A 15,827-nucleotide genomic window follows, 5' to 3' on the forward strand; every position below is an offset into this window, starting at 1 on the left:
CCTAGTGCAGCCTGTGGTGTTTTGGGGTTGAGAAGAAAGACTTCAAAGAGCTCCCCCAGCCTACATATTAGTTTGCTCGGGCTGCCACAAGGAACACAGGCGGGGTGGCTTAACAGCGGTTTATTTTCTCACAATTCTGGAGAACAGAAGTTCAAGATAAGATGTCGGCAGGGTGGATTTCTTCTGAGGCCTGTCTCCTTGGCCATCTTCCTGTGTCCTTACGTGGTCCTCCCTCTGTGCCTGTATCCTCATCTGCTGTCATAAAAGGACACCAGTGAGGCTGGATTAAGCCTCACCCTGAGGACCTCCGTTGAGCTTAATTATTTCTCTAAAGACCCTATCTCCAAATACAGTCTCGTTCTGAGGTACCGGGGGTTAAGACTTCAACATAAGAATTTGGGGGAGAGAGGGAGACATCATGGATAGCCCATAACAGCCTGCGAGTCCAGAGAAACTGAGTGGACTTGTGATTACTGGCCCAAGGGCCCCCTGCTCACGCAAGGACTTTGGAACATGCAGTTCTTAGCGTTCCTCCCTCCTGTGAGGGGATGAGAAGACATATTCAAGCCTTTGCAGAGGTCCCTGGGATGTGGTGTAATGATGCGCACGTGAGAACCAAGACTTTAGAGTCACAAAGTGACAAGAGAACTGTGCCAAACAGCAGCGTTTCAATTGAGTTGCTTTGTTAGGACATTGGTCCTCAAACTCGGATGTACCTAAGCATCGCTTGGTGTTGAAGTGCTTATTTAGAGCTGATTCTGGGGCTGCAATCCCTGAAGTGTGAATGGGACCCTCAGCCATAGTGTTCTGAGAAACACCGGCTTATGGAATGGGAGCAAAGTTCCCACTAGGTTCAGGAGAGGCTCCTGGCAAGAGGTGAGTGGGCTGGCAAGGTCCTGGGCTCTGCTCTTCCTGCTGTCCTTCCTGCTCGTCACTAGGGGTGGCTTCTAAGAGTAGCCAGGCCTTTGTCTTAGGGACCAGAAGGAAGTGGTGGTTCTCCTCCAAAACAGATGAGGCGTTCTCTCCTCTGACCCTTCTGATGCAGAAGCAGGTTGCTGTTTACACTCACCTCCAGCCTCTCTATGTTGCCTGGCTGGTTCACTGGGAGGGATTGAATGGGCTGGGGGTTCAGGCAAGATCCTTGGTGCTTGCACATCTGGGTGGAGAGCCGAGGGGACCGGGCATTCATCATTGCTAATCTCTGCTCCAGAGGCCTGGATACGAATAGCGAGCATGAGGGTCTCTGTCCTTTCTGCACGCATTCGCCCCGCTGAGTGCCTGAAAAGCACTGAGGGTGAGAGCGTGGACTTTGGGGTCCAAGAGACTGCACTCAGGTTGGGACCCCCAGCCTGTTGCTTGACCCTGCTAAACCCCAGTTTCCTATCTGCAAAATGGAGACCATTCTTTTCCCAAAGAGTTATCAGGAGAATTAGACTATCGTGTTTAGCGTGGTACGTGGTGTGGTAATACAGAAAGGAAGCTGTTTTTGTTTTTGATGCCAGCTGTCATTTGGAGCTATAACTGACAGCATCACCGCATAAGTGGTCATACCTTCCCAGCTCTTGCAGAATGTTTTTCTATCTGTTTCCCCATTTCATTCTCAGATCCTACTGAGGTCAGAGTTTTCGTTCCTATTTCCTTAAAAAGAAGCCAAGGTTCAGAGAGGTTAAGGACCTTGCCCAGGAACAAATAGTTCTTTGGGGAGCTTGGAAGAGATCCTTCAGGCAGAGCGTGCCTCACAGATGGCTCTGGTACGGAGAGTTGAGGTTTGCCACCTAGAAGGAGGGTGAGCAGACCATGTTAGGTGAGGCCGATGGTGTTTCCAGGCTTGTTCACAAATGACTGTGCTGTGGGTAACAGACATGCCTCCCAGCAGGCCAGCAGGATTCAGAGAGAGGGCAGAGCAGAAAAGTCAGGTCAGCGGTGTCCACTACAGAGCCAGAGTTTATGACAGGGGACCTGGAGGGCAAAGAAAAGAGAGGAAGACGGGAAGGCTAGGAGGGGTCAGTCTTGGTCAGAGCAGGGGTGCACTAACCCAAATGGGGAAGTTGGGAGATGTCGGGGGAAGGTACTATGTTCTAAGTCTTGTTAGGATTGGCGTGACAGTGGCACCTCCTGGTGGAAATACCTGGAAAACACCTGGAAATAGGGGCTCAGACTACAGGGATTATGGAAGCTACGGGGGTTATGGAAGCTATTCGGGTGGATGAGATCTTTTGAGAATTGCTACGGGGCTCAGAGAGAGAATTAGACAAAGGGCTATCGCGAAGTTGGGGAAGTGACACTGTAGGCTCTCTGTAGAGGTGGCTCAGTTCGGCCAGTCAGAAGCCAGGTGATGTAGGGGCAAAGGAAAGCGTGCAGGGGAGGATGTGTCGGCACTGGTGCAGACCACTCCCCAGAGACACTTCTCAGAGAAAGGAGAGAGGAGTGCGCTCGTAGAGAAGGGGACAGAGGCAACAAAGGCTTTTAAAAGACCCTGGATTTCTATACTTTTATGAGGCAGGTTGGAAGGAAGCAGCAGACAGAAAAAGAATGAAAATTGTAACCACTTACTGAATGCCTGTCATTTATGGGAGTACATAGGCTCTCAGCAACTGTTACTTGCTTGACTGACTAGGTGCTTCCCATACACTGCCTCTGCTCTTTATACGGATCCTAGGAGGTAGGTTTCAGTTTACTCATTTAACAGAAAAGAAAATGGGAGCTCAGAAGGGTTTAGTAACTTACCTAAGATGACACAGCTGGTAAGTAACCTGGATTTGAACCCAGACCTGCCTTGCTTCTTAGCCCAGGCTCTCTCCACAAGAACAAAGCCTCAGGAGCAGAAGATAATGGAGAGCGCTTCAGGGTCCCAGAAGAGAGAAGAGGGAAAGGGAAGGGAATTTCTATGCCCATAGCAAGGAGGTGACGGCCCACACCTGGAGAGTTTGCCCTGCCCCAAAAGGGGCTCAGGTCTTTCACACCTTCACAAAATGGCTTCTTAATAGTCTCCTCAAAAGGAATTAGAATATCTTTGCTGATGCTCCAGATTTGTTCGTGTTTCAACTGAGGTTTTAAGTTAAATTTTAGAGAGGATGCAAAGTGACTTTTTTCTCTCGTGCTCTCCTGAGTGGGGTGGGGGGAGGTAGAAGCCCTTGCCTTTGCAGGAGCCTCTCCTTATGACGGTCTCCCCTTCATCCCTGACTTCCTGCAGCCCCGAGTCCCCTCCACCTCCAGAGCCCACCTGGGAAGAACAGCAGACCAGCGTGTTGCATCTGGTGGGGGACAACTTCCGGGAGACCCTGAAGAAGAAGAAACACACCTTGGTCATGTTCTATGCCCCTTGTAAGTCGCTGGGGTGCTCACAGAGGGGCAAGGTGGAGGGATGGGCCTGACGTCGCCAAGTCGATCTCCCCAGGACCTGGGCAGCCGCAGGTTGACTCTGGACTCATCTTTGTTGTGAGCAAGGCTCCCCAGTTTCCTTCCAGGCTTGAAGTCCTTCAAAATCCAGGGCTTCCTTCAATCAGCCATGTTAGGTTCTCTCTGTCTTTCTGGGGAGCCTGGCTCACATCAGTCCTAGAATCCTCTGCTTCTGTTTGTGGCAGGGACCTGCCGTATAATTATTCAGTCTCTTCTTGTCCTTGGAGTCTTCCAGGCTGCCTGCCTCCCGCGCGGCCACTTCCTTCCACCCCTCGGCTCCCTACATCCCTCCAGACACTGACCTCACCTTCAAATCTCAGAGCGTAGCAGCTTGGGATTAGCTTTCCCAAGTGGCTTTGAAGCCAGTGGTTTTGAAGCTGTGGTAAAAGCAGTCACATTCGTTGGGGGCTCCCGAGATCCAGCAATCAGCTTTAATCAAAGCTTAAGTTGAGAAAGTGACACGCCTGCTAACATTGGTGTTTGTGACCTCGGGTTTTGTGTATTCCCATTTTGAAGTTAATTGATACTTCAAAGGAAAGGCTCTTGGTTTTCCCACTCTTCTGTTGCCCTTCTCTCTCTCTCCCCCCGGTTATACATATCTCAGCTTAATGGAGTGGGGATAATAAAACTGTGCTCTAGAGAAGCCTGGCAATTCAACCTAGCCATAAACCTGCTGGGTTGTAGCCAACCCTCCTGTTTGCTCCCCTCTGCCCTCACTTTTCAAGTGTCAGTAGTTTGTCATGTCTCTCCTCAGGTCTCACTGTCTGGAAGGGGTCGCCGCCTGGCCCTGCCAGCCCCCAGCCTCAGACCCCCACCCTCAGGCAGCCAACACAGCCCTCTGTTTTTGCCTTTTCTTCTCCAAGTAGGACTTGTGCTGTCTCGGTTCCTCATAAAGCTTCTTGCTGTCCTCATCTGTTCTTAGAGTACGTCAAAAAGACTTGACGGGATTATAAGAGGTTAACATCTTCCTTCTGGGCAGAGTCAGGGATGCAAGACTGAGACCCAAGAGATGCAATACAGGACTTGCCCAAGGCCACAACGAGTTAGTGGCAGAGCCCTTCCCAAAGCCTGGGCTGGTGCTGTCCCTTTTTGCCACAGACACTATTTGAGAGGAAGAGCTTTCTCAGCAGCGATGGAGACCCTGGCCATAGAAGTGGGAGTTCCTAACCAGCTGCTGGGTGCAGTTTAGAAAGCCCAGACTAACTACTTTCCCTTGGAAATGCCCCTCTCTTTACCCCTAGACATTGGAATGGGGACTCCTACCCTGCTGAGGTACTAAAGACCTCCCTTAAACCCCAGTTGCGTGCTAGATGGTGTCCTGGGCCCAGGACACGAGGGAAGGAGGCGTGGCAAGAAATAACTTTAAATGCAGTCCATTCAGGGCTCGGCTCCTAGAGTCTTCCGTCTCCCTTACTGCACCTCCCTGTCCTGGAACCCTTCTGCAGACTCCGTAAGAGTCTGATTAGGGTTAAAGGGTTTTGGGGGCTGGGGAAAATGTTTTACTAATAAAAATAATATATACTTTTTTATAATATATAGTATTACACTTGTTTATATATAAAGACTCTAAATACTACAGAAAGGTTAAACGTCTATTGAAGGTAGCTATAATCAAAAGCTGACCTCTATATTTCTCCCACCGTCTCTACCCCCACAGCCCACCCCCCAGTTTCCACACAAATCTTCCTCCTGCTGTTCCACTGCCCTCTCCTGTGCCAAGCCCCACTTTGCTCTGAATGGTCTGGCCTGCGTAGGCCAGCTTTGCTGAGTCTCTGGAATTGGAATTTTCAGTCCTGTCCTTAGTCTTTGTTTCTCTCTCCACACCGTGGGGAACGTCTTTGGTGTCCTGCTACCCAGAAGTGATGCCTTTTTAAAAAAGAGCCCAAATTTTTAAATCATGCTTTTTCTGGCCCACCTGACACCTCTGGGCAACATCTTCATGCCCTTTCTGAAACAGCCTCCTCTCTGGTTATTCATCCGCTGTGCTCTTTCTTCCGGATAATGAGAAAAGTAGATGCAACAGAGGCCGTTAATCTGAGACCTCGAGACTTTAAATTGATGGTAACAGGCATTTGCACTAGGCTGATAGTTCCCTTTATACTTTCAGTGAGCAAAGAGACTAGGATGGGAAAATTAACAGTGACCCCAGATTTGGGGGAAGAGGGCAGCCTGATGCTATTTAGCTCCATACCAGGAGCCCTGTAGGTGCCCTGGGGCGTGCTTTGAAGAGCCTTGTCAACCAGCACATACCCTGTACTCTTCAAATGTTTTAAAAACTGTATATTGTCATTCCTTTCATGAATTTGAGCTATTCTTCCCCCTTGTTAGGTCACATTAGTGAAGTGTTCTTATACTTGCCGTTGAGGCAAGGGACAAATCATCTGTGACTGTCTGCCATGCATTAGGGTGTACCAGGCACTTTGTCTCGTTTCGTTCTGGTACAACCCGTGACCAGCCGAGCTGTCTTCTCTTCTCCTGGGTCAGATGTTGGAAGAACCCCCTTGAGCCCCTTCCCCACGACCATCCGCACGACGCTGGGGCCAGCAGGCCGGTCTGCCCGCCAGATCACAGGGGTGGGCCTGTCCATCTCAGGAACCGGCTCAAGTGCTAACTCAGATTCAAGTTGTAGCTTAGTCTTAATTTGGTTTCACAAAACCTTTGGAAATGCCAGTCGTTATTATCTTATCTTAAAAAGAGAGGAAGCAGATGAGCAAAGCCGTGTCCGTTGCCTGCCTTGGCTTTCCCAAGGCCGAGGGAGGGCCAGAGGCCTGGCAGGACTGTATGTCAGAAAGTTGGCTGGAGCCAGGTCTCCCCACAGGGCGTTTAGCCTGTCCCACCTGTGTTTTGGTCAGAATTTTCATTATCACAGTCAGGGAAATGCTCTCCTCAAAGCAGTTCTGTTCTCTTGGCAGTTGTGTTCAGTGTCTGGGGAATGGTTGTGAGAGGAGGTGGGCTTGGATTTTCATCTGCTGGTGCTGAGGGAAGGGCCTCGCCAGCAGGTCTTGGCCACCGCGGCCCGCGGCTTCCCAGGCTCTCTCCTCAGCGCATGTCGCCCTGGGTTCACTGGGACAGGAGGAAAAAGTGGCCCCACACAGGTGCCAGCCAGTGCCTGAGAGGCTGTCGTCAGAGCCACAGGGGCTCAGGGTGGCACATGGAACAAGAGAAAGAATGACATGCACCACTGTCATATCCAGGCCTCCAGAGTCACAGGTCCTCGTCCACTCTGATGGCCTCTTCCTTGGGTCGTAGCCTGGCTTACGCTTTCCCGTTCCCATCTCTGAGGTTCAGGTTGATTGTAGAGCAAAGGGTAGAAGGACAGGGTGAGGCCTGGGGCTCTGGTTTGGGTGCTTGGTCTGGGGCAGGGGTGGGGGTTGCTCAGAATGCGGAAGTTAGTGAGTAGTTAGTATGAGCCTCGGGGCTCAGGCAGGGTGGTTGGTCCTGGTCCCTGCCTTTCCTAGGCCCGCTTTCTTAGTCATGACATGGAGAGATTTGCCATTGTCACTGGGGCAAGAGAAGGGGGTTTTGTAACAGGCCCAGAGAATCCTGCGCACGCACCTGCCTCTGCTAAGCCCAAAGCTCCCTCTGTACCTAGATCAGGCTCTTCCAGCCCTGAGGTCTGTACGAGACTGTCTCCCCCACCTAAGCCTCTTAGTTTGGGTGTAGGATGGGAGGTTCCTGGGTAGGAATGGGCCTGCTGCTCGCACAGGGCTTCCCTACGAAGCTCTCATGCCTGCAGCAGACACACAGGATGGTGGTTTAAGGGGCGGGGTTGATGCATGGACCATGACAATGAGATGTGCAGGGGGTGGGAGTCAGACGAACCCACACAATCTGTCGGGTGGAGAGAAGCTTCTGGAAAGGCCCCTCCGGAGGGTCCAAGAAGGGCGCCCGGCTCTGTAGCCTCCCCCTCATGTACAACATTCTCTCCCCATCTCACGCAGGGTGCCCACACTGTAAGAAGGTCATTCCACACTTTACTGCCACTGCTGACGTCTTCAGAGATGACCGAAAGGTAAGGAAAACCCTCTTCATCTCTTCTCCTGCCTCTAACTTCGCCCTGTCACCAATTCCCACCCCTTCCTCCTTTTCATTCAGTCCCCTCCCCAAATAGGATCTGCTGAGACCAGGGCATTCCTGGGAACTGGGACGTTCTTTTTCCGTAAGCAAGATAGAAGGGACTGAATGTATGCTTCAAAATCAACTCAAAGGGATACAGTGGCCCTTTCTTGGCGGAGGGGGCTGTCACGGCTCAGTGTGTGTGGTAAAGGGATCATCTGTTTGTTTTTTCAGAGCTTGAACCTTTCTATAGTAGAATTTGTAGTCATGCATTACTTATATAATTAAAAATACAAATTAAAAAGTCCAACAGCAGTTGACTATATGCACCAGGGTGGAGGAGAGTAGACTGTGTCTGCGGAGCCTCCTCGAGCCTGAGCGAAAGGTTCCTGCACAGGCCAACTGATGAAGCATAAAATTAACAAGCTAGAGCTGCAGATCGGATTAGAGTGCGAGAGGGGAGGCCCCCAGGCCTGTCCTCCACGCACGTCCCCTAGCAGCCACGGCAGTGCAAGCCACCACCCGGTGAGGGCAGTGTATGATTCCAGGGGCCAAGGAGTCGAATGTCTGGGAGAAGACCCCAGAACTCAAGCTGGTGCAGCTTGGCTGCTCCTAAGCTGTGTGATCTGGGAGAAGTTGTGTCAACTCTCCAGGCCTTGAGTGCCCTTCTCTGTAAGTTGGGATTCTGGTGTAGATGCACACAAAGACCATTCCTGGCCGGGGGTAATGTCTTAGGAACCTGTCCCCTGACAGGCCCCAGAAACACACCCACATGCGCCAACCCAAAGTCATATACATCTCTGCCATGGTACCTTATTTTCCTGGGTGGAATCCTCAGGCACAGCCAGGACAGGCTGGCCACAGATGCCAGATCACCAGGAGTTGGCCCTGCAGGAGTGGCAGTGATGGCACGGGGAGAGCTGTCAAAGGAAACCAGGCTGGAGTGCAGGCATATGTGTAGAGTGTGGGGACACACTGGGGACTCTGACCCCAGGACCCTGCCATAGACTCAGGGAGACCCGTCGTCCCCCACTAGCCCTGGCCGTGCCTTTGAGGCACCCCTCACCCCTCCAGGAAGGGAGTATAAGGACCAGAAATGTTTTTCTCCTCTGCCTGCCACTTGGCCTACATTGAGAGGGGCATGGCGAGAAGGGGCTTCCCGTCTTGCGTCCCCTCACCACTCAGTCTGCTTCTGCCACTAGGGCCTGTGCATACGACGGGGCGGCTGCGCCCTCTCTGGGAGCTCCAGGAAGGTCCAGCGTAGCCCGCGCTGCCCGTCCCTGCAGGGTTTCCTGACAATCCAGGCGTCGGGTGGTACAGGGAGGCCTTTGCTCCCTGGAGCCAGGACTGGACTGGCAGTCTCTCCAGGTCAGCTCCCATCATGCCTCCCCCAGTGCACTCTGGTCTGGACAGACAGGAGAGTGACGGAGGTGTGGCCTCTCCCGGCCCGCCTGGCTGCTCAGGTCTCCATGGCTCAGGAGTCTGTGAAGGGACCACGTCAGTCTCAACGAGGCCAGGCTGTCTGTGCCCATAGTAAGCAGCTGAGGGTCAGCTCTCGTCTTCCCCTCTCTCCTCTGCTGATGCACAGGGGCCCCATTTTTATGGTGACCCCTTCCTTCTCTGAGACACTAATACACCTTTGCTTAATTGTCTTAACTTGGACCAGTAATGTTGCTGGCCTTTTCCTGGGGTCATTCCCTCTGTCTCTCCTTCCAGCTTCCTTTATTCCAAGCCAGGGATCACCCTCACTGAACTTCTCTGTCCTAGGCAGCTGGCAGGTCTGGGCTTCCTGGAGGTAGCTCTCAGTAACCAGGGAAGCATTCTGTTTCCCCATCCTGGGTGACTAAAGTTACTGATGCCACACTGCTGGGTGCCATCCTGGGACTGTCAAATCAGACTCTCTGGGGCGTGGTTCCAGGAATTGTGATTTGTAAGAGCTGGCTCTTGTGCTGGCCTCAGGCTGGTGTTTGGGGACCGCTGGCCTGTCCAGCTGTCTCCTTCCATTCATGAGGGATCCAAGGCCTAGTGAGGAGCTGTGGGATGCCCAATGGGTCATTGCAGCCGGCCTGGGTCTCCTGATATCCCATGCTGCCACCTCTTAGCCAAAATTGTATTTTTTTCAACCCAGAGCCAGGCCCTATTCCTTCCCTAATCAATATGCAGTCGGTTGTTCACTTCCATTTTCATAGCCAAAGTCAATATTAGCTCCTGCAGAGATTTATTTTACTGAATCAATAAAGCCGCATGAGGCAGCTCATATTTTAGCTGGGGAGCCTCCACCCCCTCCCAGGAGCTTACTGGGGGACATTAGCAGTTGACATGCTGGGTGGAGAAAGAGCTGCACATTGTTCGTGTTGGAACAGACAGCATTGTGGAAGGGGCCATGGAGAGCAAGGATTCCAGGTACAAGGTTGGCGGACACAGACAGGGTTCAGGTGACCCCTGGGCTGCAGGGTGGGGCTGTCTCACTGCACATCAAGGTATCTGCAGCTGGAGTTCGGGGGGCAGGGCCTGCAGTGCAGCTGTTCTGGTGTGAAGGTCATCCCGCTGGGGGCCCTGAGGCAGCAGCAGTCCCTCCTCTGATTGGCCCAGAGGCTACGTAACTCTGGTCTTGTTGTATACAGTCCTCCCGTTTACAAAAGGTCTGCCCATCAGGGGGAGAACTCCCTGAGGGCAGGCACCTCATTTGTCCTTGAATTCTCTTGTCTTGATTCCTGAGCCCTCTGTAAATGTTGACTGAATGAAGGAACAGTAATATATTTGGGATTTCCTGAGAGTTCCTCTCCCATTCATACTTTAAAAGCGTTATTTCATGTCATCCTCACAGGAGCTTAGTCAACTATGTGTTGTTACTCTCCCATTCAATCTCCCTGAGGGGATTGAATCTTCGGGTAAATGACCAGCCCAGAGTTACCCAGCTGGAAAGGGGTTGCATCGGAATCGAATAGACAGGCGCTGTCAGAGTTCTCCCAGAAGCCAGTGGGGCCTGGAACTCACTCGCATGCAGGGGATTTATTTGGGAGGTGATCTCAGGAAGCTGGCAAGGGAGAGGATGGAGGAAGGAAGACCAGACAAGGAAGGAAGCAAACCACATGCATTTATGAGCAGTTTACCACCTGGGTAGCGACTGCCTCTGGAGACCTCGCCAGGGCAGAGCTGTCTTCTCCAAGGCCGAGGAAGCCATGTCCCTGAGCCCTGTCTGTCGCTGGCCTTGCTCCTTGCTCTCTGCAGCCAGGAGTTGTAGATGTCAGTGGCAAGTGCTGAGCCAAGGGGACACAGCAGCCAACCACCATGACATCTAGAAGTTAGAGGCGTACATTCGGTGCTGTGGGTGAGTCGGTACAAATCGTGAGTGGGCGTGGAGGGGACAGGCACGTAGGTGAAACTGGGAGATGAGAACGTTTTATTTGCTGCCGTCTTCCCAAGAGTCTACGCCACTTCCTTTAGAGAGGGCCGCACTTGACTCTTCTTATGGAAACTGAGTATGGAAAAGGAGCCACTGCAGCTAGAAGTAGCCCTCTGTGTGTGCAGCTGGCAGCTCGTTTAGGTGATTCAGAATAAGTACACATTTTTAATTTAGTAGATTTATAAAATCATACACTACATTTCCCACAGCTCCAGGGCATGTATACAAATTAAATGCACAATTTAAGGCGGATGCAGGGAGAGCAGCCGCCCAGAGCAACGCTCATCAGACACTTGTAGGGCATAGCAGGGGCGCACTGGCCGCTGGCTGAGGGCCGGACGCAGATGGCTGCCTGGCGTGCAACGTCTCCCCTGGGCCGGGCCCCTTCGAGCCTGCCCTGAGACACAGAACCTACAGGACGGCCAGAGGAGCATCTGCTTCACATTTCTAGATAAGTTTTTTCAGAAAGTGCTTTTGAGGGTGAGCTGGGGTTCTCAGAAGCCTGCAGAGGCCAGCCTGCCAGCCTGATGGATCAAACTCCACATGGACGCCAGCAAAGGGCAAGCTGAACCTGCCTGAAGGAGACAGCCACGCCTCTGGTCCAGCCGGGTGTTGTCGGTGAGAATTCAGGACACGGACCATGAAATCTGGTTTTTAAAGAGAAGCTGGCCAGCCACTTTTATATAAAAATCTTCTGGCTCTCTTTTTTAGGTTGGCAGCTGATTCAGATTCTTTTTTTTTTTTTAAATTTTATGTGGGCCAAGTAGAACAGGACCGAGAGCCAGATATGGATTGTGTGCAGTGAGTTTGCAAACTCTGTTCCATAAAGTCTTACTATAGAGAACGTTGTTCTATAGCTGAAGAGATAGAAGGGAAGCGTGAGGGTGGGTGAGGGAGGGCAGGTGTCGGACATGGGTGACCAGAGTGCAGGCCATACCTCGCTCTTCACTTTCTGTCCTGCAGCTCCCAGAACAGTAGCCCTGCTCCCGGGGGCACAAGTAAGTGACCGGTCAATGTGACTGTAGGTGGCCTGCAGGGCTCTCCTGCCTGGAAAGGGGGCCTCAGTTCAAATGTGAATAAGCAGCAGCCGAAGAACTGTGTGAATTGTGGTTCTTCAACAATTCAAGCTGTGGTAATAGTTCAGTCTGAATTCCTTAATGGGCTCCGGCGCTCAGAGACACCGTGGTCGTTCTTCTCTCAGGTCCTGGCGTGGGCTGTTCTTCTGTCTGAGTGCTCTCCACACAGCTGGCTGCCTCCTCAGGTCTCAGATCAGATTCGTCCTTGGAATGGCCTCCTGAGCCATCCTGGCTAAAGCAGCCCCTCTAGGTATTGTCTAATCAAATCACCCCTTTTAAATATCTTCAGAGCATTCATTGGGCTCTAAAATGATCTCACTTATTACGCGTCTTTCTGCAGTAAGAATGGCATTCACTGGGTAGCTGAACTTTGTCAAGGTCACCCTGTACCCCTGGCAGGACTGGTACATGCTGCCTCTCAGCAGATTCAGCCTCCTTTATGATGCTTTTGTACTGGGTGTTGCCATTACTTGACCCACTCCCCTCCTTTGCTGCTTTGTGACCCTGAACAAGGGAAAAGTTCCCTGGTGTCTGCTTTATACCCTCTGATTTTGAAATAATAAGGAAAAACTACCCAGCATGTGGAATTTGTAAGATGGGCAAGAAGAGGCCAATTTGGAAACCTTGTTTTGACTGAAAACTCTTTTCTTTGGTCATGCTGAACTCTTTCCCAGTTTCTGGACTGTACCCCCTTGGTTGGAAATTTCTTTGCCTCCTCCTTCAGGCCTTGGCAAACCATGCAGTTGCTCCATTCCCCTGGACTCTCTTGGCACCCAGGACCATCTCCATCATACCTCCTGTCATGCCTTGGAATAGTTTCTTTATCCGGTTCCCTGAGCAGGTGCTGAGCTCCTAGTGGGGAAAGAGCTTGTGTATGGGGCCAGTAGGAGTGGTTATAACAGCAGCTGACATCTACTGACTCTGTGCCAGGCCCTGTGCCTCTATTGATCTGACTGTAATTCTCTCACTCAGTCTGCATAATATCCTGGTAACGTAGGGGGTGTTGTCATCCCCATTTTATAGAGGAGAAAATTGAGGCACCAAGAGGCTAGCTAATTTTCTTTAAGTCTTAATCTGTAGCCCAGCCAAGATTTGCACTCAAGAAATTTCAAAGCTCTTGTTCTTAACCTTGGAACCACACTGCCTCCCAAACAGATATTCAGGGAGTCTGAGTTGATAAATGAATGAATTCCACAGTGCCTCCCAGAAAGCATCACAAAATCAGTGGTGTTTACAGCTGCTTTCAAGTCACAATTTGTTTGATGGTCATTATAAAATCATCCCTTAGTATCCTCAGGAAATTGGTTCCAGGACCCCCCCCACAGATACCAAAATCTGAGGATGCTCAAGTCCCTTATATAAAATGGCATAGTATTTGCGTATAACCTATATTGGCATATAGGCTACAGCAGGCTGTGCCTACACATCACTTTCTTCATGTGGATTCAGCGTAGTGTTCAGCATGTGGCATATTCAAGTTTTGCTTTTTGGAACTTTCCGGGATTTTTTTTCCCCCTAGTATTTTTGTTTTGCAGTTGGTAGGCTCTGGAGGTGAAACCTGCAGATACAGAGGGCTGACTATACTCTTGATTTTAAAAAGGAGTCTGAGGGTACTCCAAGATGAGTCCCCAAACCTTACCCATCTGCCTTGGAAATCAAACGCAAGCACCGTCAGTCTCAAGGGAGCTCCAGGTTGGGGATGCTTTGCTTCAGCTGCCCCTGCTATGGAGAAGAGAACTCCCAGGAAGCACGGGGCACGGTCCAGTCTGTGCAGAGGGCCCAGGCCTCAGCTCTCAGACTGGAGACCCCTGTGCTGACCCTCCCTTTCTTCACCCATAGATCGCCTGCGCTGCTGTTGATTGTGTCAGAGATAAGAACCAGGACTTGTGTCAGCAGGAGGCCATCAAGGGCTACCCCACTTTTCACTACTATCACTACGGGAAGTTTGTAGAAAAATACGACAGCGATCGGACGGTGAGTTGGGGCGAGAGATCTGCCCTGAGCTCTTTCTGCTGATGGGCAGGGAAACAGCCACTGAAGGGTCAGCCCAGGGAGACTTCCAGAAGCCACAGAACTCAGCTGGCCTGTCACAGCTGCAAAGGCGAAGAGAGATTCTCAAGGGGCTGTCACAGAAGTCCTGTCCTCAGAGCCAGGGTGGCTTCCTGGGTGCAGGAGTTTCCTCACCTGCTTCTCAGGGCTTCTCTGTGGGCAAGCAGACCGTCACCAGCTGCCCCACCTCCCACCCCCGTTCTGTCTGCCTCTCTGTCTCAGTGAGCACGAGGAGGGTTAAGGAAGGGCAGTGAGGGAGAGAATGCATATCCCTATCTGGTTCAAGTTCCTTTTGTTCTCTTTCTGCTCGCCTTCCCTACAGGAATTGGGATTTACCAATTTTATTCGAACCCTCCGGGAGGGAGACCACGAGAGACTAGGGAAGAAGAAGGAAGAGTTGTGATTTCTGCCTCAGAGAAAGCTTTTCCATTACACTGTGAATGATACTGTTTTGTTGTTCTTTCTGAATTTCCACGTGTCTGAAGACAAAGTTTTTTATAGCCACTGTGGCCGTTTTGTACAATTTTGAAATAAAATGAATCCAGTTGTTTGGTGGTGTGGGTTATTTCCACAGAGCCTGTGCTAACAAAGATGGATACTAGTGTTCTCCCTCATTCCATGGCCCCTTCTGGGAGGTGGAGAACTGCAGTCCAGTGGCGTCCACGTGGAAGACACTCATGAGGCCAGGTGGGTGGCATGGGGTACTGGCCCCTATCAGTCATCACATGGAAATTGGACCATAAAATACCCTGTTGGAAAATGACTGGTATAGTATTGAGAGGAAATACATTAAGACGGTCAGGGGAAATGGGAAGCTGAGGCAAACAGGGACTAAGCATTAGCTTTTTCTGGATCGTGGTTTCAGTCTTGGTGTGTTTTCCCGGAACTCATTTACATATTTCTCTTGCTCCAACTGATTTCGTCTTCTCTTTTCTGGAGTCCCTCCCTGCTCTCCCTATAAAGAAAAGTCTCCACTTCAGGGAGGACTGCAGCGGTCAAGCCCAGGCTCCCAGGGGCGTCTAGAATGGAGTGGAGGATGGGATTTTGCGCAGCTGCTTGCTCTGTACACTGTCAGGAAAGGGCAGCTTGGGGGACATGGTGGCGTAGTCTCTGCAGGTACTGGGTCTACTAACCAGCTCTCTCCCCACCACAGTAACCTTCACACCACATTCTCCACAGACAGTGCCACCCCAGGCCCCACTCTGCTCCGACACCTCAGTCTGCCTTCTGCCTCTATGGGTCTCTTTCCTGACCGTCTTTCCCAGCAGTCCTGCTTTCTGCATCCCTGCGAGACCAACACCCAGCCCTGTGCCCAGTGGTGCCGCCAGAGCCAGAGTACCCCATGCCGTGTCCCCTCGGGTATTTCCACGCGGAGTAGGACAGCCTCGTTCAGGCTGCTTTGACTTTAGTTGTGAGCAGCCGTCCTAGTACTTGGCAGGCACTTCGGTGGCCTTCTTGGGGAGTTGGCCTGCGGGAATGTGCAGCCCTGTTTCCAGAACTGGCCTCCTCCCTCGTAGCCTCTGTCCTCCCTGCTGATGGGTCCATGGAGAGGAAGATCAGAGCCGCAGAGTTCCTCATGGTGTGTTCATGAGTTGGCATTGCCCACGACTCTGAAGTGAGCCCGAAAGTTTTGAGAGCTTTTGTGTTGTGCAGTGTCCCGACTTCCCAACTTGACTCCCCTGTCAGTTCAGCGTTCCTTTTTTGCCCCCAAGCACCCACTTCTTTAGCAAGCCCCCTCCCCCAGTAAAATTACACATGGGGAAAAAAGAACATGCCCAAAATAACTTAGCAATGCCATTTAGCGAGGAGGGCCTCGGTTTAACTCTAGGCAGCCATGCTTC

At 51.6% G+C, this 15,827-nt stretch overlaps 1 protein-coding gene across 2 annotated transcripts in view; it reads left to right on the forward strand.

The window, feature by feature from the left end:
* Positions 1-14,533, forward strand: part of PDIA5 (protein disulfide isomerase family A member 5) — an 83,423-nt gene extending 68,890 nt beyond the window's left edge. The window contains exons 14-17 of one of the 2 annotated variants that reach the window (XM_033088791.1): positions 3,194-3,324; positions 7,341-7,411; positions 13,777-13,911; positions 14,309-14,533. In XM_033088791.1, coding sequence (XP_032944682.1) covers positions 3,194-3,324; positions 7,341-7,411; positions 13,777-13,911; positions 14,309-14,389 — 418 coding nt within the window. In that variant the 3' untranslated portion in view covers positions 14,390-14,533. The remainder of the gene's footprint in view (positions 1-3,193; positions 3,325-7,340; positions 7,412-13,776; positions 13,912-14,308) is intronic. The other variant, XM_033088784.1, reaches the window with a different exon arrangement.
* Positions 14,534-15,827: the final 1,294 nt, after the last annotated feature.

Source organism: Rhinolophus ferrumequinum, chromosome 2 (genome assembly GCF_004115265.2).
Source record: "Rhinolophus ferrumequinum isolate MPI-CBG mRhiFer1 chromosome 2, mRhiFer1_v1.p, whole genome shotgun sequence".
In the NCBI taxonomy this organism is placed as follows: domain Eukaryota; kingdom Metazoa; phylum Chordata; class Mammalia; order Chiroptera; family Rhinolophidae; genus Rhinolophus; species Rhinolophus ferrumequinum.